This window comes from Chanodichthys erythropterus, chromosome 14 (assembly GCF_024489055.1).
Source record: "Chanodichthys erythropterus isolate Z2021 chromosome 14, ASM2448905v1, whole genome shotgun sequence".
Taxonomy (NCBI): Eukaryota; Metazoa; Chordata; class Actinopteri; order Cypriniformes; family Xenocyprididae; genus Chanodichthys; species Chanodichthys erythropterus.
Window position 1 is genome coordinate 38,415,704 of NC_090234.1, and position 21,184 is coordinate 38,436,887.

General features: G+C 37.1%; 1 protein-coding gene across 4 annotated transcripts in view; it reads right to left on the reverse strand.

Annotated features, from left to right (window-relative positions):
- Positions 1–20,964, reverse strand: part of abcb6b (ATP binding cassette subfamily B member 6 (LAN blood group) b) — a 67,018-nt gene extending 46,054 nt beyond the window's left edge. For 3 of the 4 annotated variants that reach the window (XR_010897148.1, XR_010897149.1, XM_067410361.1), the window contains exons 1-13: positions 20,570–20,964; positions 20,272–20,470; positions 16,328–16,420; positions 16,037–16,229; positions 15,797–15,918; positions 14,493–14,602; positions 14,326–14,391; positions 14,123–14,248; positions 13,951–14,027; positions 12,105–12,168; positions 11,436–11,521; positions 11,252–11,309; positions 11,032–11,136 (exon numbers count right to left, since the gene is read on the reverse strand). Coding sequence is in view for 2 of the 4 variants with exons in the window: in XM_067410361.1 (XP_067266462.1) it covers positions 11,032–11,136; positions 11,252–11,309; positions 11,436–11,521; positions 12,105–12,168; positions 13,951–14,027; positions 14,123–14,248; positions 14,326–14,391; positions 14,493–14,602; positions 15,797–15,918; positions 16,037–16,229; positions 16,328–16,420; positions 20,272–20,470; positions 20,570–20,650 (1,380 nt within the window). In the remaining 2 variants the exon portion in view is untranslated. Of the gene's footprint in view, positions 1–11,031; positions 11,137–11,251; positions 11,310–11,435; positions 11,522–12,104; positions 12,169–13,950; positions 14,028–14,122; positions 14,249–14,325; positions 14,392–14,492; positions 14,603–15,796; positions 15,919–16,036; positions 16,230–16,327; positions 16,421–16,975; positions 17,086–20,271; positions 20,471–20,569 lie in introns of those variants that run through there. The other variant, XM_067410362.1, reaches the window with a different exon arrangement.
- Between the last annotated feature and the right edge of the window lie 220 nt (positions 20,965–21,184).

Sequence of the window (21,184 nt, forward strand, 5' to 3'; positions counted from 1 at the left end):
ATTACTGCCCTAGGTGCTTTACAAACCATAAACAAAGGTACAGCTATACAAATCATGCAAACCTAGTGAAGCGATAATACAAACTGCAATGACTCGCAAAGTCTTGCTTTGACACAATCTACACTGTAAAAATCACTATATAAATAAAGGTGACCTAACTTGACTTGTATGTACACTACCGTTCAAATAGTTGGGGTCGGTAAGATTTAAAAAAAAAAATGCTTACGTTTTTTTTCCATTACTCTAGTCTTCAATGTCACATGATCCGAAATCATTCTAATGAAATCATTCTAAGCTGATTTGGTGCTTAAGAAATATTTCTTAATATTATCAATATTGAAAACAGGAAACTGTGATACATTTTTATCAGGATTCTTTGATGAAAAGAAGGTTCAAAAGAACAGCATTTATTTAAGAGATTTTTTTTTAAATAAATGTCTTTACTGCCACTTTTGAAAAGTTTAAAAGGTGCCATCGAATTGATAATTGAATTTACCTTGGCATAGTTGAATAACAAGAGTTCAGTACATGGAAATGACATACAGTGAGTCTCAAACTCCATTGTTTCCTCCTTCTTATATAAATCTCGTTTGTTTAAAAGACCTCCGAAGAACAGGCGAATCTCAACATAACACTGACTATTACGTAACAGTCGGGATCATTAATATGTACGCCCCCAATATTTGCATATGCCAGCTCATGTTCAGTGCATTACACAAGGGCAGCCAGTATTAACATCTGGATCTGCGCACAACTGAATCATCAGACTAGGTAAGCAAGCAAGAACAATAGCGAAAAATGGTAGATGGAGCAATAATAACTGACATGATCCATGATTACATTATATTTTTAGTGATATTTGTAAACGTCGAGAACCGCAGTCGAGAGCTCAGGAGGGGGCGGAGAACGCGAGCAATTAAAGGGGTCGCAGCCTGAATCGGCGCATTTCTAATTATGCCCCAAAATAGGCAGTTAAAAAAATGAATTAAAAAAAATCTATGGGGTAATTTGAGCTGAAGCTTCACACATTCAGGGGACACCTTAGATATATATTACATCTTGTAAAAAAAAAACGTTCAATGGCACCTTTAATACATCCTTGTTGAAAAAATTTAATTTCTTTTTTAGAAAAAAATTCTTACTGACCTCAAACTTTTGAACAGTAGTATAAATCTCATAACCTATGCAAATGACGCAGTTAATGAAGTAAAGGATGTCTTCTCACAAGGTGTTCTTATAAACACGTGCTATAACGTAATCAACGGAAATTAATCTTTCTCTTCAAGCACATTGTTGGCATGACAGAAACAGGTTTTAAGCATGAGCAGTGCTGTCTGTCAGATGCATGACGTATGTGTGTGTGTGTGCGTGAGCGCAACAGAACATGTGGCCCGTCAGCTGTCAGTGTGGTGTCTGTGTTTCTCTGCTGTCATCGCTTAGAAGATCAATGAGCCCCAGTGGGCACCCCCCCACACACTCCACCCCTCCCTAAATCACGCTGGCAAACAACTTAAATATTCTACCATCAAAAGCCACTTGTAATTCCTTTGAAAAGAAATATTTACAACCCTCAAAGTTTCTTATTCGAAAACGTTAGTCATTTAACAATGCTTTCATAGCTTTTCCATTATCCCTGCCTTGCACCCGACCACGTTATTTGTTCTCTCCGTCTTGTTTGCATTTGTTTTTTTTTTACAAGTCAGGAAACTCAGAGAGAAGGAATGCACTTGTCCATTTATTTCAATGACAACCCTCATGAAGCAACACTCATTCAGCTGTGAAAATGATGAGAAATAGCTCTGATATTTCTGAGTCATATTTTCCCCTCGTCATCTGACAAGATGAATTCACGTCTCACGTGCAGTTCTTACAGACACAAGGGCGTCAATGCTGCATGGAGAAGGTGGAATCATTGACCACTACTAGAATGAAAACAGCCTTGAGGAATCCAAACCATCAAAGGCTTTGGGATTCAAATGTTGATCTATTATTTCCGTCAAAGTGCTTACCTGAGAAAATGAGCATGAAGAATGACCAACAGATGTTTCTTGCTATGAGTGTGTGTGTCTGTATCCTGTGACTGATTTGTTGAATATTACAAGATTGGTTGCACAACTACTTGTATTTTTACTTCTAAAATTACAGGAAATGTATGAAATTCTGACATAAAACACAATTTTAATGCTTTCTCCTCTATTTTTAAGTGGGCAAGTAAAATTTATTTTCATAATTGATTAAATGTATAATTTTCTGTCCTGCCCGCACCTGCAAAAGCCTGTAGTAGGTGGACTTAAGTAGTAAGTGGATTTTTCGAGCCGTTAGATTTGTCTCCTTCTGGTATTATAGGGTTTTTTTTTCAATCCTCCACACACAATGCTTCTTATCTTTTATGCTAGCACCTTGCTGCATTTGTCGCAGAATTCACAAGGAATGCATTTTCCAATGCTGTTGCAAACAATCAGAAATCACTGACAACATTTAACTCTGTGCCTGTAAATGGTTTATTCTTTGTTGCACGATAGACGAATAACATTCTTTACCTTAAAGGTGTAAAATTTGGGAGGATCTATTGAAATAAATGCAATATAATATACATAACTATGATTTCAGTGGTGCATAAAGACCTTATATAATGAACCATAATGTTTTTTTACTATATAATGAGCCATTTCTATCTAAATACACCGCGGCCCCCCTCCACGTCAAGTCGTGTTTCTACAGCAGCCCTAAACGGACAAACTGCTCTACAGAGGGCGTTTCATCACTCTGTTGTTGTTCTTCTTCTTCTAAGAGGCAGCTTGCATTATCACTATGTTGAATACGCACAAAAAACAAGTAGTAGTAGTCGTCTGGTTTATTAGGAGCAGAGAACGTTCTTTGTTAGAAGTAAGAAGAAACTTCATTGCTTAACTGGCTCTGCTGTCTCAGATGATGACATCTTTTTCTTGTGTCAGCCAGGCGGCCACCGTAGCTTCTCTATTTTTGCTTCGAAATGGAGGGGCAAGCTACCATTGGTTGCAGTTTGCAACCTCACCGCTAGATGCCACCAAAATTTACACACTGCACCTTTAAAAGAAATTTTAATAAATTTGAGTAACTTTTCTTATATTTTTAGACAAATTATATTTTGTTGGAATCCCACATGTCATTTCTTTCCCCCAAAGAACCTTTGGACCCATCTAACCTCTAGTTAGTGACTATTTTTATTTAGCATTGACTGATGTCTACAAACCTGTTAAAAAACAGTTTAGGTAAAAAAGGCCATTTTTAGGCATTTACATCAAACTTTATCTGTTCAGACTGCAGTTGCCTTTGGGTGTCATAGTAAAAACGCAAACTTATGTAGGTTTACTCTGTGTGAGACTTCAGCTGTAAATGTTCTTTGTTTTTAGGTCTTCTCGTTTCAACACCTGACCGAACAACCCATCACTCAAAGAACGCACATCAAATACATGTATAATCATTCAAACTGAGACGGATTAAGAAAAATCTGATTTGAATCATTTCAAAGCACCTAAAAAACAACATCGATTTCTGATGCCTGTCTGAACAAGTCCCAAGAGACAAAGAGTGCATCTCAGTCTAATAAATATTTCACATTCATGGAATGTTATGTAATTTCATGCAACACACTTCATTTAGTGCAGTACTTGGCGGAAGATCTATTCATTTGCCAGCTCATGCTTTAGGAGTCCAAAGCTGATGTTCCAGTGAGTTTAATGAGTTCAATCTGGCCTGTAGTGAAAGGGATGAGATGCTGAACTGATGACAGCTGCTCTATAAAATTAAATCTCCCCTCATGCCTGTACTGTGAGAAAGCGCTCACTCCCTATGAGTGTACTGGCATGCTGACCTACCTCATGCTTCCTGCTGCGCTCCAAACACATTAACGCAACAGGAATGTGTGGCCATCATGTGCAAGTGTGAAGGCGGTTGTTTGAATGCTGGGTTGTGGTTCTAATGGATTTGACATGATACTGGAGAGGCTGTGAATGCGTGTGTAGGAGAGGATGAGAGATAAGACAATTTACTTGTCCTCCCTTTCAATCACCTCTTCTCTCTGCCAGCACAGCTTGTCAGCAGGACTTCCTCCATGTAAATGACAAACCACAGCTTCCAACTCTAAACATTCTCAGCCAATCAATTATTTCAGCTCTCTCAAGAGCAGAAGCACACAGGAGGTTGCATAAACCATGTTTTCTGCACTACTATTCAGGTACTTTGTCACTATTAAAGTATCTCTGCAAAAGAAATAAAAAATAATATACAAAAGTTCAAAAGTTTGGGGTTATTACAATTTCAAAAAAAATAAAATAAAGGGTTAGTTCACCCAAAAATGAAAAGTCTGTCATTAATTACTCACCCTCATGTTGTTCCACAGCCATAAGACCTTCGTTCATCTTCAGAACACAAATTAAGATATTTTTGATGAAATCTGAGAGGTATATGGCTCGTCCATAGACAACAATATAACCACCACTTTCAAGGTTCAGAAAGGTACTAAAGACATTGTTTAAAAAACTCGATGTGACTGCAGTGGTCCAAACTTAAATTTTATGAAGCGATGAGAATACTTTTTGTGCTAAAAAAAAATAAAAAAAATAATGACTTTATTCAACAATATCTTCTCTTCCCTGACATTTCCGTGTTTACATCCAAATGCAGTGAGTACATAGTGCATAAGTACATAGTGTATAAGTGCATAGTAGGGCTGCACGATAATGGTTAAACAGAATAATCTTGATAAATAATCGTGATTATGATTTTGAGCAAAATAATCGTGATTATCAATCAAAAAGATATTAACATATTGCACGTTCTTTACCAACCTACACTTCACCCAAAAGACATAGTACGCTTTATTAGTATGGTGTTCACTAAGTTTGGTTTGTTAATAACACTGTATTAGTAAATTAAGCCACGTTAAGGTTTTTCACGTTAAGCGTTTTCATGTTAAGCGTTTTAGAACGTCCCAGTGGCGATATGATCAACTGATTAACATTATGAAAACTAATGAAACCTTTAGGAACTAAAAGATAAAAACGGTGAAACTCCTAATATTATTTCCAATAATATATCCAATAATTCCAAAAAGCAGAATTTTGCTGTGGAGATCGCTAAACTCCAGTGCATATGTTTGTTTTCAGGTCATCAGTGCTTCTGCATTTAGAAGGAGCATGTACACAGAGTTGCCAGATTGCACAGAAAAAGTAAAACACCGGCAAGAAAGTATATCCATTAGGGAAAAGCTCTATTTGGGAGATTTATGCTCTTTTCATCTGGCAACCACAAGCAAATCCCAAAGAAAAAAACACGTTTTCAGGATAAATAACGAGCGGGCTAATATCGTGACGATTATTTGTAATCAATCAAGAGAAGCAGATATCGTTATCGCGATTAAAATACGATTAATCGTGCAGCCCTAGTGCATAGTGTATAGTGCGTCATTTGGGATGCAACTTATGATAGGGAGCCAGGTCATGCTACATAGGCCTGCGGGTAAAGGTAACAACCTTCTGTCCTGGATCAGACCAGCAGTCCAAAAGTGAATCTAGCAGTTGTGAGCAGAGACCAGCGCTGTGCAAGAGGCCACCATCTCCCTCAGGACACTGGAGTAAAAGCAGCTTACGGCTCCATATTCATTATTTAAGTCTCTCTCACTATGATTAATTCACAGGGGGCAGGTTTACTTGGAAATAAGAGCGAACAGTAAATCATATTCCTAGAACCTTGTCATGTGTAGTGGAGGTTATATGATCTATGGTTGCATCTTACATCACTGGTGTCACTGCATTGTAGTTAACATTGAGACAGCTTGTATGGTCTGGTATAACATCACCTCAATCAGGCTCCTGTTACACACTGTTCTGGGTTGTACAATCACTAAGCATTTGTATTCCCATGGCTATTCAGAAAGGTAAACTGAAGCCAGGTTTGTGTAAGCAATGAAAATGCTTGAGAGCAAAAGCACTAAAAGTCTTAAAAAGACACTACTAACAACATTATCAATGCTAGCACTGCACTGCGATCAATAGTTTGAGATTAAATTGTGACTAGAATGACTAAAGGACAATCTCTTCTCAAGCGGACTGTCTGAAGCAAGCTTGGTAGGAAATTAATTTTTCACATTTTAATGCAAGTTCTTTGTCTTCTCTTCTAACACCAGCACTGTCACTATTTAAACCTTACATTAGAGGTCAGTAGAGATGCAGGTGGGGTCAAGAAAAATTTCTGGTATAATTTTAAAACTTTTTTATAGCTGCAGTCTAGACCTTTATATAAAATATGCAGCTTCTCTTGTGCATGAAATATTAAGTGAAATGTAGGCGACAATGCAAGCTGGACGCACTGGTGAACTCAGTTATTCACACTAATCTTGTTTGCTGTAAAGGTTAATGAATACACAGAAGGGCAGATTCATAGGGATCCCGATTATTGATTATTTTTACGATGTCTTTAAATTTTTAAATCTTGAAAATGTTGATTACATAGACTTTCAATCAATGGATTGACAAAAATGATGAGAATATTAATAATATCTTCATTTGTGTTTTGTAGATGAACGCAAGTCTTATGGGTTTGGAAAGACATGGGAATGAGTAAATAATGATAATTTTCATTTTTGGATGAACCTTTAAAGCGGAACTCAGTAAGATTTGCGAAGCTCCTCCTACAGTTTCCTTCAGTGAATCACACTGTCGTAAATACTCCAGGCGCAACTCTGGACTACAACGACTACAACGCTCACCAGCGCAGTAGTTTTGCAAATACAGTACAAGAAAGGAGGTGGGTAATTTGCAAATACAGTACACTCGACGGAGGTGGGTAATTTTCAAAATTGTTTTATAAAGTCATAATATATACATTGTTTTTGAATTACCGTAAAGCATTTTGTCACTCTCGCGTGAACGTGAACACGAGGCGAGATTGTTTCGGGTCGGTGCAGCTCAACTTGCAAGTGCTGTTTTTCTGGCGTAGACGTGCCAGAGGGGGTTAGTGCTCGCCTCAAACACACCACTACAAGTCAATTAACCATCGTAAGGACTTAGAAAACTATTTATGAAGGTAAAAAAAGTTACTTAGTTCTGCTTTAACATTAAAGGGGACCTATTATGCCCCATTTTAAAGATGTAAAATAAGTCTCTGATGTCCCCATGGTTTATATGTGAAGTTTTAGCTCAAAGTACACCACAAAAAAGTTATGACATGTTAAAATTGCCACTTTTTGCGGTTGAGCAAAAACACACTATTTCAGCATGTGCCCCTTAAATGCAAATGAGCTGCTGCGCTCGGCCTAAGAGGGCGGAGCTTCAAGAGCTTATTCTCCCCTGTTAGGATTCAGTCAGGACGCACTATAATGTCAGAAACTGTGAATATATGCTGCATGGAGATAGAACAGGTATAGTTTAGTTCAATTATGGTTATAACTTATATTGTCTTCTTCCACTATATTAGCACAAACCTGTTGTACCGGACCCCGTCCCAATGATAGCCAAAACTTTACAGATGAGTTTTATGATGTTTATTGTACTTCACACAAAAGATGAAGTGTCCATTTTCACTCTAGAAAATCTCTGTAAGAGCTAGGGATGGGCATTTTTGTCAATTTTTCATTTCGATCATCAATATGTTTCAAAAACGATTAATCGAGTACTCGGGGGGGCGGGTCATGTGCGGGGGGCATGGCCGTCATGTATATAGCGCAAATATCTGAAGACTGTTAGGAAAATGAATGCTAAAAATAAAAATATGACATGAAAACCGGTCTATGAAAACATGAAAACTTGATTAGAACATTGTTAGATTGATTATGATGCAGCAATGTTTTTAATAAGGAAGCATCTAAAAGGAATAGTTGCCTGAGGTGAGTGACGCCAATAAACTGAAGCCCGTTCTATGACACATCCTATGATATTAATCAGATAACTTAGATAACATAATATAGACGTAACATTACAACTTGTATCGGCACAAAAGGATGCAAATGCCAGTGAACTTTAAAGGTGCAGTAGAACGTCTTTTTAAAAGATGTAATATAAGTCTAAGGTGTCCCCTGAATGTGTCTGAAGTGTCAGTTCAAAATACCCTATAGATTTTTTTTATTATTTTTTTTAACTGCCTATTTTGGGGCATCATTAAATATGAGCCGATTTAGGCTGTGGCCCCTTTAAATGCCCACGCTCCCCTCCCCCAGAGCTCACGCTTGCCTTAAACAGTGCATAAACAAAGTTCACACAGCTAATATAACCCTAAAAATTGTTCTTTACAAAGTGTTCGTCATGCAGCATGTCTAAACGCGTAAGTATGGTATTTATTTTGATGTTTACATTTGATTCTGAATGAGTTTGATAGTGCTCCGTGGCTAAAGCTAACATTACACACTGTTGGAGAGATTTATAAAGAATGAAGTTGTGTTTATGCATTATACAGACTGCAAGTGTTTAAAAAATGAAAATAATGACAGTTTTGTCTCCGTGAATACAGTAAGAAACGATGGTAATGTTAACCACATTTAACAGTACATTAGCAACATGCTAACAAAACATTTAGAAAGACAGTTTACAAATATCACTTAAAATATCATGTTATCATGGATCATGTCAGTTATTATTGCTCCATCTGCCATTTTTCGCTATTGTCCTTGCATGCTTACCTAGTCTGATGATTAGGCTGTGCCCATCCAGACGTCCTGCCCTTGTGTAATGCCTTGAACATGAGCTGGCATATGCAAATATTGGGGGTGTACATATTAATGATCCCGACTGTTACGTAACAGTCAGTGTCATATTGAGATTCGCCTGTTCTTCTGAGGTCTTTTAAACAAATGACATTTATATAAGGAGGAGGAAACAACAGTGTTTGAGACTCACTGTATGTCATTTCCTAAACTTTTTTAACTATGCCGAAATAAATTCAATTTTTAATTCTAGGGCGCCTTTAAGTTATGAGCGATAGCGACAGTGAGAGAGAGAGAAGAGAGAGAGAGAGCGCCTTCATGCGCTTTCATGACAGTGCGCTGAATAAGGACAGGATTTACTGTAGATTTCTATAATGTTCTCATTATAATGCCATGTTTATGCCAGATCTGTGCTAATCACATTATTGATTCCATAATTTGAAAGCCATGCGAATTATGCCATTGAACAAATATGACGAAAAATGCACTGCTGCATTATGACATAAGGTTTTTTTTTTTTTTTAAAGAAACATCTAAAAACAATATAACCATCTCAAATAACTCAGTAAGTAAAAAAATAACTCCGCAATAAATATTGATATCTTGACCCAATGCATCCTTTAGTAGATTAATCAGAAGTAGCTATTACAACTTTCATCTGCAAAAGGTTTGCGAAAATGTAACTCTGATTGTGCTTTAAAAAGTGTCACTAATATTTCAGCAATATTTTGGATTCAATTTGCACTTTCTGATAAACCAAAATATTATTTCACAGTATGAAAATCACTGATGATTATTGCTAAATTAATTATGAATAGAATTTAAAGGTTATTTCAGCACAAGATAAAATCTTGGCGCTGCACAGCTTGCATTAAACTGTATTTTCATACATCTTGTCAAAGTGAAACTAGACATCACTACGTGACTTTGAGGCCCTTCTCTCTCTTCTCACGTCTTTTGACGCATGCTGTGGAAAGCTAAACAATCGGAGCTCAGGGCGCCGCCCAAAGTGCTGCTATAACCAATCAGGAGAAAAAAGAAAAAATACATTTCATTCATCTTTTACATGACTGATCGTCGCTGTCACGTTCGAGTACTCGAGTACTCGGTCGCCGTTGCACATCCCTAGTAAGAGCTTAATAAAACAGTGCAAGTGTGCATTAAAATATTATCCATAAACTCTCTCTCTTTCCCTTGCATTATCATCAACATACACAGCGAATTACACAGAACCACTCGTTACAACTAACAGTAAACAAATATATACAGACCTTATGCCTTTTCGGGTGGTACTTAATAAACTGGTAAACTTTATATCCGTAAATCAACTCCGATGAACTGTAATAAAGTGCTCTCACCTTTATTACTGCCGTATCCAGTATCACTCTGTAGACTGTATGCTGGATCACAAACAGTTTACTGATCAATCCTTGAGTAACACATTTTTAGCACAACTTCTGTTTTGTATTGTCCCTTTGTATTGACATTCGTTCACAAAGCAGTCTGGTGTGAAATGATTCACGCAGACATAAATGAATTTTGGTAGAGTTGATGGAGCATTTTCTTCGAAAACAAAATTATTCCACCTCGTTTTCAGCGACTCAGATTTAGGGAGTAAATGGTGAGAGCTATGTGAAGTATTCCATCCAGCTACAGAACACATAAAACACTTGGGAGACGTTCTTATCAGTGCAGTAATGGCAGACTGTGTAAACACGCTGTGAACTCGTTCAGGGCGGTCTTATGTTAAAACGGCAGTGTCTGTCAACACTCGTGGGCGGGGCTGTGGCTAATGTGACGTCACACTGCCAGGGATCTGGAAACGGCTTGTTCTGAGACACTGCTTATGATATATGGGGATTTAAAAAAAAAAAAAAAAAAAAAAAGTATGGGTTTTCATCATTATAGGGTGGTTGTTTAAACAAACTGACTACACACATTTATAGTCAAACACCATGCAAAAGTGAAATTTGCATAATAGGTCCCCAGATCCTGTTATGGTAATTGTACAAATCTTTCTATCCACCTTATTTTGCAACGCATAAGTAAGCTATTTTCTGTGAATGTGCGAGACTTCCAATTCATTAGACACTATAGGTAAATAACTAAAAGAATGGTGCAGTAAACAATAAAACTATTTGTGTTATAAAACAGTTTTTATAATTAAAACAATACATTAAAATAATATGGTAAGAAATACCAGTTTGCAATATCAAGCAGCATAACAATCTGTTTTACACTGCTAAAAATAACTGGAAGCGGATGATAACAGAAGCTTGCTTACGTAACAAATAAGGTGGATAGAAGCTCTTTCACCTGACCATAAAAATGTCTTTGTTGTCATGTTTCCTGACCTTTGAGATGTCCTGACCATCGATGAGGATGCAGCCTCCTTGCACGTCATAAAAACGGAAAAGCAAGCGGATAATGGTGCTTTTTCCTGATCCGGACAGACCAACCTGTTGAATAAGATATTAGCGGAGGTGAACATCTTGCACCTTTACACACTTTCTTAATTCTGTAAACGTTTCAGTACATTATATTCACAGATGTACAATTCAGATAACTTTTTACCAGTGCAACTGTCTGACCAGGCATCACTGTGAATGAGACTTCACTGAGAATCTCTTTTCTGTCAGGAAATAAAAAAATTCAGATTCAAAAGATGTCAGATGTTAAAAGTACTGCTCTTCAGTACCAAGCTGATATTACAAGTTCTTACCAAACATATGCCTTCATCAATATTAGCATGACTCACCCAGCAGTGTAACTAAAGCACACATTCTGGAAATCAACCCTTCCTTCTGTGAACGACAGGTCTCCGGCATTCACATCATCCTTTACCTACAGCAGAGAGAAATCTGGAAGTTAGAAAGGGCAATATGGGTATGTATTACAGGAGACACGTAGACAAGCAGGGCACTGGTTTGGCAGTGAATTAAGCAAACCTGAAGAATGCATTAAAATTGAATCCATGGCAAAAATGTTGAGGCCTCTTTCTGGTCAAGTTCAAGAACCCGTTTGCAAATTCACTGTGACAGCTTTTGCGAATAAATAAAAAGAAATGTGAAGATCAGATAAGGTTTTAGTAAGATTATTTGCATATGAATGGAATCTAAAGGGACTGGGAGTGTCGAGGAACGACCGGCTGTTGGTTGTGTGACTTTCGGGAGAGGGTTCACAAAGGACGGGGGTAACTTGAGTCAGTGCAGGAGGTCATGACAAAAAAAAAAAAAAAAATCAACACTCACTGGCCCACAAGACCAATGCTGGAACATACAGAGGGGCTGCAATGTGGCTTTTAGGAACCGATTAGATGGGTACTTCTGTACAAACTAGCTGATTAGTAAAAGTACTATTTGGAATTGATTTACCTTTGACTTTATTACAAAATGACTCAAAACATCCATCCTTAGTGACTACTCACCTCTTTTTCCTCTGTTAGTAGATCAAACATGCTCTCCATGTCAACAAATGCACTTTGGATCATTCTGTGTAAACACAACAGTGCAATGGAATAAATCAATGTAGAATCAAGAAAGTTTGTTAACTAAGAATCAAAAAGTTTGTTAACTGCCTGAATTATAAATATAATAAGCAAGACAATAAATTAAATCTTATTCATCATAACTTATTAAACTTAAAGGTGCTCTAAGTGATGTCGCGTTTTTTGTCACATACAGCAAACATCTCCTTACTATCCGCTAGCTGCCTGTCCCCTGAACACACTGTAAAAAAAATGCGGTCTCTGTAGTTGCCACAAGCTCTGAAAACGGCAATAAAAACAAACTGGTGCAGCCTGGACCACGAATCATAATAAACATGCTCCAGCCAACAACCAACAAGAATGATTTTAAATGTGCGTTCCTGACTGTTTCAGGAAGCACGGAGGGGTGGGGAGGAGGAGGAGGAGGGAGGGTCTAGCTAGCCCTTTGACAACACTTCGAACGTCAACAGGAAGTTACTCCACCCAGGATCGCTTAGAGAACCTTTAATTATGATGAATATTTTGTTATGTAACTAAACGAACATCCAAAACAATGCTGTGTGCTGGGCTACATGCGCTCATTGTATGTGTGTACATATGCTATTTTACCAGTTAAGAATTCACAAAGAGCTTATAAAATGTGCAAAGGAGTCAAAACAGCGTCAGGAATTCCTCCATTACACACAAACGAAGATTTGCTGCAAGGAGATGGCATTTCCAACACCTGTACCAAACTGTAACGGGCAGCATTATTCCTTTGAGCATTCGGTCCTTTTTGGGTCACATCTTGTGACACCTGTCCTGTTTTTGGTTTGTTTAGATATCTTTGGTCCCTGTTGCATTCATATTTCAATTGAAAATGTTCAGAAGCAGACCGAACCCACCTTTTCAGGGGTCTCGTCCGCTTGTTAGGTGCGCACCAAGGTTCGGATGGCAGCGTTCACGCACATTCAAATGAACCGCACTACAGTTTGCTTTAATCTAAACAAACCTACAAAGTTTGAACACATCATAAGATTCAAAGGGCCGGATTCACAAAACATTTATAGGAATAAAATTGGTCTTACATAATAATAAAGTTGAGAATATTTTGTATTACCAAAACATTTCTTAAGATTGTTTTAAAGACAATCCTTAAGAAAAATTTGAATTCCTGAAAAGAATGTTCTTAAAAATAGATAACGACATAAATAATCAAATCAAAAAATAAACTCTTAAAGTTATGATAACCTCCAACTTAAGTAAAATCCCCAAAGATAATGATGAATTTGTTAGGTTTTTCTCTAGCTACATACACAGTATATAATACATATTACTAGAGATGTGCATGAGCAGTCTGAAAACCTTAAAATTAAAAAACCTTAATGATTGGTCATGTATATGGGATGTAACTTTTTGCTGAATTGGAAATTCAGTAACAACTCTACAAAAATGATTCCAATTGTTTAAATTATTGTTTTTAAATTATTTTATAAATACAACAATTCTTGGCAGCATTCAGCAGAAATGTGCTCACAGGACGTATTAAGTGATATAAGTGTTTTAGAGATATAAGTGTTTTAGATTGAGTCTTTGGCAAGAACTGCCATAAAATCAGCACCAAAGCCTGTAATTTTCTTCTTATGAAAAAAAGCTGTTCATAAGAAAACATTTGAGACCTTAATTTTTTTTCCCCCAAAAACTGTACTTAGGAACATTCTTAAGAACTTATCAGAATTTATATTAAGAAATTTCTTTAAGAAGATTTCCATGAATCTGGCCCCAGATCCTCCTTTTCTAATCTCACCTATAATATGTACCAAACCAGTTGAGTGGAGTGTAGAGCTGGATAATGTAGGTTCCAAAGAGGACATAGTCACCAACCTATGAGAACAACAACAGAGAATGAACAACAAAAATTATGCTCAAGATCAATAAGAACTAGACTTCCAATTTTGTATGAGTGGCGATTACTGTACTTGAAACTTGTCCACTGTAACATAATATGCACAAAGCAGCGATCCGGCCAACAGCCCCAACCCAATGATTAGGTTCTGGGTTTGGTTCAGGAGGGCCAGGGAAGCATTGGTCTTCCATTCACATGCCTGAGCAGAAAGAAAATCCAACTCAAGGTCTCTCCAGTCAACTGCTTACAAAGTCTACATTTAAGTGTTTGCATTACCTGATATTTCAGGATAGCATCCTCAAAGCGCCTGACTTCAAAACCCTCTGAATTATAGTACTTCACCTGAATGGTGAGACACATTTTGTAAAATTGCAAGGTTAACACTGTTAACAACACTCCATGGCCAACCGAGGGCAACTTTGTTATGGCATTTGGTGACGTACAGTTTCAAAGTTGAGAAGTGAGTCCACTGCTTTTGACTTGGCATTATTGTCCTGTGTGTTCATTTCCCGCCTGTACTTGGTTCTCCATTCAGTGATGATGATGGTGAGAGCTGAAAACAAATGTCAAATTGAACTAGACATCAACATGTGCCTGTTGTTCACTGTCAGTTCTTATAAAAATATTAAAACATGCAAAAAAAACAAACAATTTTAGAATGAAATGCACCAATGATTAAAACGTTCATTTATTTTAATACAAATTATGAGAACGCTGCTGTGTACCAAAGTCCCTTTAAGACAAGTCATTTCACTCTGCGGCCATCTTTGAAACGCCTCTCGGGCATCCTGGGCATCATGCAATCTCTTTGAATGGGGAAACATCAAATTCTCCAAAACTGTTCGTCAACCTTACGATTAAATTTCATATTTGAAATCACCAATGAAATCTAACAACAACCGTCTCATAAATTTAGTTTCCAAACGCTCGAATCATGACAAAAAAACGATTTTTCAGGCTGGATCAAGCTAATGCGCATGCGCAGACCTAAATGTGCGTCTCTTCGGAGGCGCGTGTCTGACTGTTTCTATAGAAACCGGCAATTCTAAGTGACGCGATGACTTTACCAGTCGGCGATTGGCTCTTATTTAGAAGGCGGGACTTATTCCGCCATATTGCACGTTACACTTTCTCCCATTCAAAACTATACGTGTGACACGTCTTGTGTTATTCTATAGTCTTTGTGTGTACTGACATACTGTTCAAAAGTTTGGAATAAGTACTTTTTTAAAAGAAAAATTAGTACTTTTTTATTTAGCAAGAACACATTAAATTGATAAAAATTGACAGTACAGACATTTATACTGTTACAAAAGATTTCTATTTCAATTAAATGCTGTTCTTTTGAACTTTCTGTTCATCTAATATTCCAGCAGAAAAAAAGATCACATTTCCCAAAATATATAGAAATGTAGAATTACTTAATTTGAAGAATCATGTAACACTGAAGACTTTGCCATCACAAGAATAAATTACATTTTTTATTATTGTAATAATATTTCTGGGTTTTTTTCTGTATTATAAAATAAATGCAGCCTAAATGAACAGAAGAGACTTAAAGCATTAAAGAAATCTTACTGACCCCACACTTTCAAATACAAAATTTGTGATTAATCACATTAACATCAAAAATATGACTTTAAAAATAAAAATAAATGACTTAAGTTGTTAATATTTTAATCTGTTGACATCCATAATATGAACATAAGTGTGCTGCTTAGAGCACAAATTTAAGTACTGCACTTACTGAGGTAGAGGAACATGCAAATGAAGACAATGAGGCCGAACCAGGCACTGAAGTACGTCACAAAATAGATGATGGCAATGACGATGTCAGCAATAGTGGGTACAATACTGAACACAATATAGCTGTAACACAAATCAATGACGAACATTTAAAGATAAAAAATAAAAACAGAGTTTTCCCCCATTTTAATATAAAGCATGTCTAAGTTCTTTAAAGAGCAATAGGGTGAAATTGAAAGACCTTAACAAGTTGTTGACTGAGGAGGTCCCACGGTCAATGCTGCGCAGGACATCTCCGGTGCGGCGGCCCAGGTGCCAGCGCAGAGAGAGGCCATGCAGGTGACCGAAAAGACGGACCTGCACCACACGGCTGGTGTACTGCTGGACACGAGTCCACAGGAAGCTGCGCAAGTTACTGACAAACCCTGACGTCCCTGAGCGGAGATGACAGTCAATGGTTTGTACAGAGTTTAAAATAGTATTGTTTAAAATGCCTCTTCCTTACAATATCAATATGAATTCCAACCCTCACCTACCCCTCCGCCCTGCAAGAACTTAAGGAGGACGTAAACACAGACCGTGATGGCCAGGGGTCTCCAGCTCTCCATTGCTGACAGCTGGTTCACTGGAATATTATAAATGTAGAAACACAGAGATGATGTGAGTGCATTTACACTTGTGCTGGGCTCAACTGGTAAATGTTCTTGTTTTGAGTCATGATCAGCTAAAAAAAGAAGGAACTTTTCATACACTACCATTCAAAAGTTTGGGGTCTTCAAATATTTTGAAACAAGTCTTTTACGCTCACCAAGGCTGCATTTATTTGATCAAAAATATAGTAAAAACAGTAATATTGTGAAATATGGTTTACAATTTAAAATAACCATTTTCTACTTTAATATATTTTAAAATGTAATTTATTCATGTGATGGTACAGCTGAATTTTCAGCATCATTACTCCAGTCTTCAGTGTCACATGATCCTTCAGGAATATGCTGATTTGCTGCTCAAGAAACATTTCTTATTATTTTCAGTATTGTTTGTAGAAACCTTGATACATTTTTTCAGGATTCTTTGATGAACAAAGTTCAAAAGAACAGCATTTGAAATATATACAAATGTTATAAACGTTTCCACTGTCACTTATGATTGACTTAATTATAAGTCATTAATTACTCACCCTGTTCCACAAGACGCAGGTGTCGTGCTGCTCACGTGATCAGCTTTGGCCAATACTGAGCCGCCATTCGGAGGTAAACACGGAAGCCTTCACTGTGCTTACTGTGGCAACTACGCAAGGATAACAACAGGGAAGAGAAGAGATCGTTGAATAAAATCGTAATTTTGTTTTGTTTTTGCGCACAAAAAGTATTCTCGTCGCTTCATAAAATTAAGGTTGAACCACTGCAGTCACGTCGACTGTTTTAACAATGTCTCAAGTACCTTTCTGGACCTTTAAAGTGGTGGTTATATTGCTGTCTATAGAGGAGTCATATACCTCTCAAATTTCATCAAAAATATCTTAATTTGTGTTCCGAAGATGAACGAAGGACTTACGGGTGTGGAACGACATGAGGGTAATTAATGACAGAATTTTCATTTTTGGGTGAACTAACCGTTTAATGCATTCTTGCTGAATAAAAGTATTAATTTCTTAATAATAAACCCTTAATGACCCCTTTAATTGCATGAATATCCGCAAGGCTCTGTATAGGAGGCACAGACTGAGAACACATTTCACTGCGGTGTTTTCCTATTAATGAGTGTGTGCAGAACATCCTCCCTTTAATCACACATAGACAATAAAACTTTAATATCCTGAGTCATGCAGAACTACATGACTTCAGTTCAATACACCAAAATTTAACAACTGCCCAAAACTGCCAACTCACCAACCTTTATGTGAATCCACAACAAGAATAACAAAACATCCAAAGGGATGCAGTCTGAGCCAGGAGCCACAGCATAATGTATCTTACAGAGCGAACACATTGGTCCGTCCTGGGAGCTGAGAAAGATCCTCAATGCGATTCATTTACATTCATGGCCGTTTTGATCGTGCACTCGGAATCAAATGAGGAAAGAAAAGATGGAGAGTTGAAGCAAAAAAGAGAGAGAAAAAAAAATCAAAACAATAAAAGAAAATGCCCATGGCAAAAGCAAAAACTCTCTTCCTCTTTCTTGAGCTGGGGGCGTAGAAATGGATGGTGAGAGAGTTGATTTTTATCCTTGGCATGGGGGCAGAGAGAGCTGCGGACAAAAAGGCCCTTGTACCAGCGTGTTAAGTCGGCTAAAAGCCCCTAATGCCCCCTAATCGTGACTGGCAGGGTTGGTGACCTCCCCTATTACCCCTCTCAATCTCTCTTTGCCACACAAAAGCTCACTTTTCTCCCAGCGTGGCTTTCATGTGCCTCCAGATGCAAAGCGGTTACTCGTCTCTGATAATGAAGCACATACACACCACCGACTTCAGGAAGAGATCAAATGAACAGCGTACACTTAAAGAGTGAGGATGATAAGAGAGAATGAATAAATGAATCAAGACAGGGAATTTCAAAAATGGGGGCGAAAGTAAGAAAAAGAAAAAAAAGACAGAAAGAAGGGTGGAAACAAAGTCTTGAGCCACAGAAGAGTTTAGCATAGTTGGGTTTTGTCCCACGTTTCTTTTGTGAAAGTTCGATACTTCTTGGCTTATGTGAACCAAAGGCTTTGACTTCTCTGAGAGGTTTTGGGGGCAGCTCACCCATCCAGCTGGCCCACAACAAGGGGCTAAGAAAACTGGCAAAGGAGGGGCAATCTGACTTCACAGGCATGCTCCCGCATATACATTCTTGACTTGTTACATATAGTTTTTCATCAACAAATATCTCAGTTTTTAGCTATTTAAGTAATATTTCAATTTTAATGATGTCTTGGTTATACCCTTTTTTAAACCTCAAAAAGGCCTCAGCACATTTGCATGCCTTTCCAATTATTTCTGAAAACAATCATTCATTCAAAATCAATCATTTATTCATTAATGCACAATATATATATATATATTGATCATCTTAAAAATGCAGCTCCCACCTTCCCAGGTAACAGGGCAAATGTTAAAAGATGCTGTCCTCTATTGGTCACGTATGGTAATGCAACAAACAGTGAAAGGGTCTTTAGCTATCCAGTTTTGTTTTTGTTTTTGTTTTTTTTTTTACAATTACTAGGATAGATTGCTTAATACTTAGATAATTTTTTCAAAACTCTTCACACAGTGAGCACAACATCAGTCCATGTGGGCTAAACTGTGGATCATTTATCATTGCTTTGGCACAAAATGCACTCACTAGATCTTTCAAATTACATTAATTATTTTCTCAACTTAACTTCAAAACCTAGCATAATACAAAATGAGTAAGACAGCAATTTGCTACATTTATACAGTAATAACATATTGAAATATATTATGAATATTAAAAACTGAAATACTATTAAAAACAATTAGGCTAGATGTAGCTGGACACCTGCAAATTTTAGTCTTTCAATTTCATTACCATCCATATACAACTGTAAACATTGACCATGTAAGATATACTGCAGTAAATTATAAACAGCAGAGATGCAATTACTGTTTAGTAAAGAAATTTTACAAAAGAAAACTACCTGTGTAAAGCTACCTGTTAGTGTTTTTAGGTCATTGTTTTATGAGTGTGTTTGTTCTGTGACCTTTGCTAATATTGTGGAAGAATGAGTTGATTGGTAGTGTTTTGCATTATGGATGTGAAATTAACTGTTGTACCAAGTTGAAAATTGGTTAGAAGAACTTTGAGAAGAGTTTTGAAAACATGACCCATGTATTGAGAAATGAGGCCCTAGAGATTGTTTTAAAAATAAATTCATCATAAATTCAATGTCATATATCAACTTGTTAATTTTTTATTAAGGAGCCTTATAAATTATTTTCAAGGGTTTTTTTTTTTTTTTTACCTTTATGTGGACATAAAGGTATGTGGACATTTTTTCTAAGTATATAGTATTTTATCCATTTATGTCAATTACTTCAATTGAACCAACTGACTTTTTGTTGAAACGATATATACAAAATGCAAATACAAAAGTATGAAAAAGTACAGAAAAATGTGTTCAATATTATTATTATTTTTTTAATAATTGGCCGGACACTGTGTATGTGCTGTTCTTTTGAACTTTCTAAATAAATGGATAAACATTGTATCATGGTTTCCACACAAAAAAAAAAAAAAAAGAAAAAAAAAAAAGAAAGAAAAACTGAGCCCCAAATCAGCATATTTTAATGATTTCTGAAGGATCATGTAACATTGAAGACTGGAGTATTGATGCTGAGAATTTAGCTTTTAGGTGGGGCTTTTTTGTCCCTGCTGTGGAATGACTGTATACCACTTACTTACCGATATTTATTACACCTGTATGTATTAAATTGATACAGACTTTGATTGGCATAGCCTGAGAGTCTAGTCTCACCGATATTCCTGCTGTAAATGGGTACAAACACATTGATGACGCGCTCAAGAGCCAGCAGCCCAACACACAGAAGCACCAGACCCTGCAGCCGCACACTTCCCCGGGGCCACATGAATGGCACCAGCAGACACACTTTCCTCCTGAAGCCCTGCCATGCTGAGCTAGAGATCACCTCCACATTGCCTTGTCTTTCAAGCTTCTGTTGAAGAGTAAAAAAAAGACAAAGACGTTCTAGACAGTGTAATAAAAAGTACTGAGAATAAATAAATAAAAGGTTTCCAGTGATTGTTATTCTTACCTCTACAGTCAGGGCAAATGATGCTTGCTCGGTTTCATTTTCATGTGCATTTCGTTTCGTGCGTCTCTTAGAATTTGCCATTGTTTGACTTCGTATAAACAATCAAGCTCTCAAAAATACAGTCTGAATGCATTATTCCATCAAGTATACTGCAGTCTACGGATGTGCACTAAAATTAGGCTTTAAAGTGCATTTGTGCGCGTGTACTGATATACTAACCGTACGAATTCAGCTGAAAACTCTCTGCGTATCATATGGGCAGCTTTCACATGACATATAGACGTGTAGTCATGTGGATCAGATGTTAAATGAAAACGCTGACGCTTTTAAACTCTGAAAAGACTGTTTTCCTCTTTTGGGTGTTGTGAAAGACTAGTTTTCGTTTCGAGCAGCAAATGTTGCTTGCTAGCGGTTTCTAAAACACAATTCCTCCAGAGGGCGCTAGGCGGCTCAGAAAGGCAGATTCTCCGTCGAGTCGCATTCAAATCACACGGCTTTTTTGTTTTATTAAAGTTGTGTGTTCTCTACAGAGTATAATATTTTTGATTAATTCTAATTCCACGGATTGGGCTGAAAATATAGATGAAAATGGACCACAGCAATTTCTATAAAATT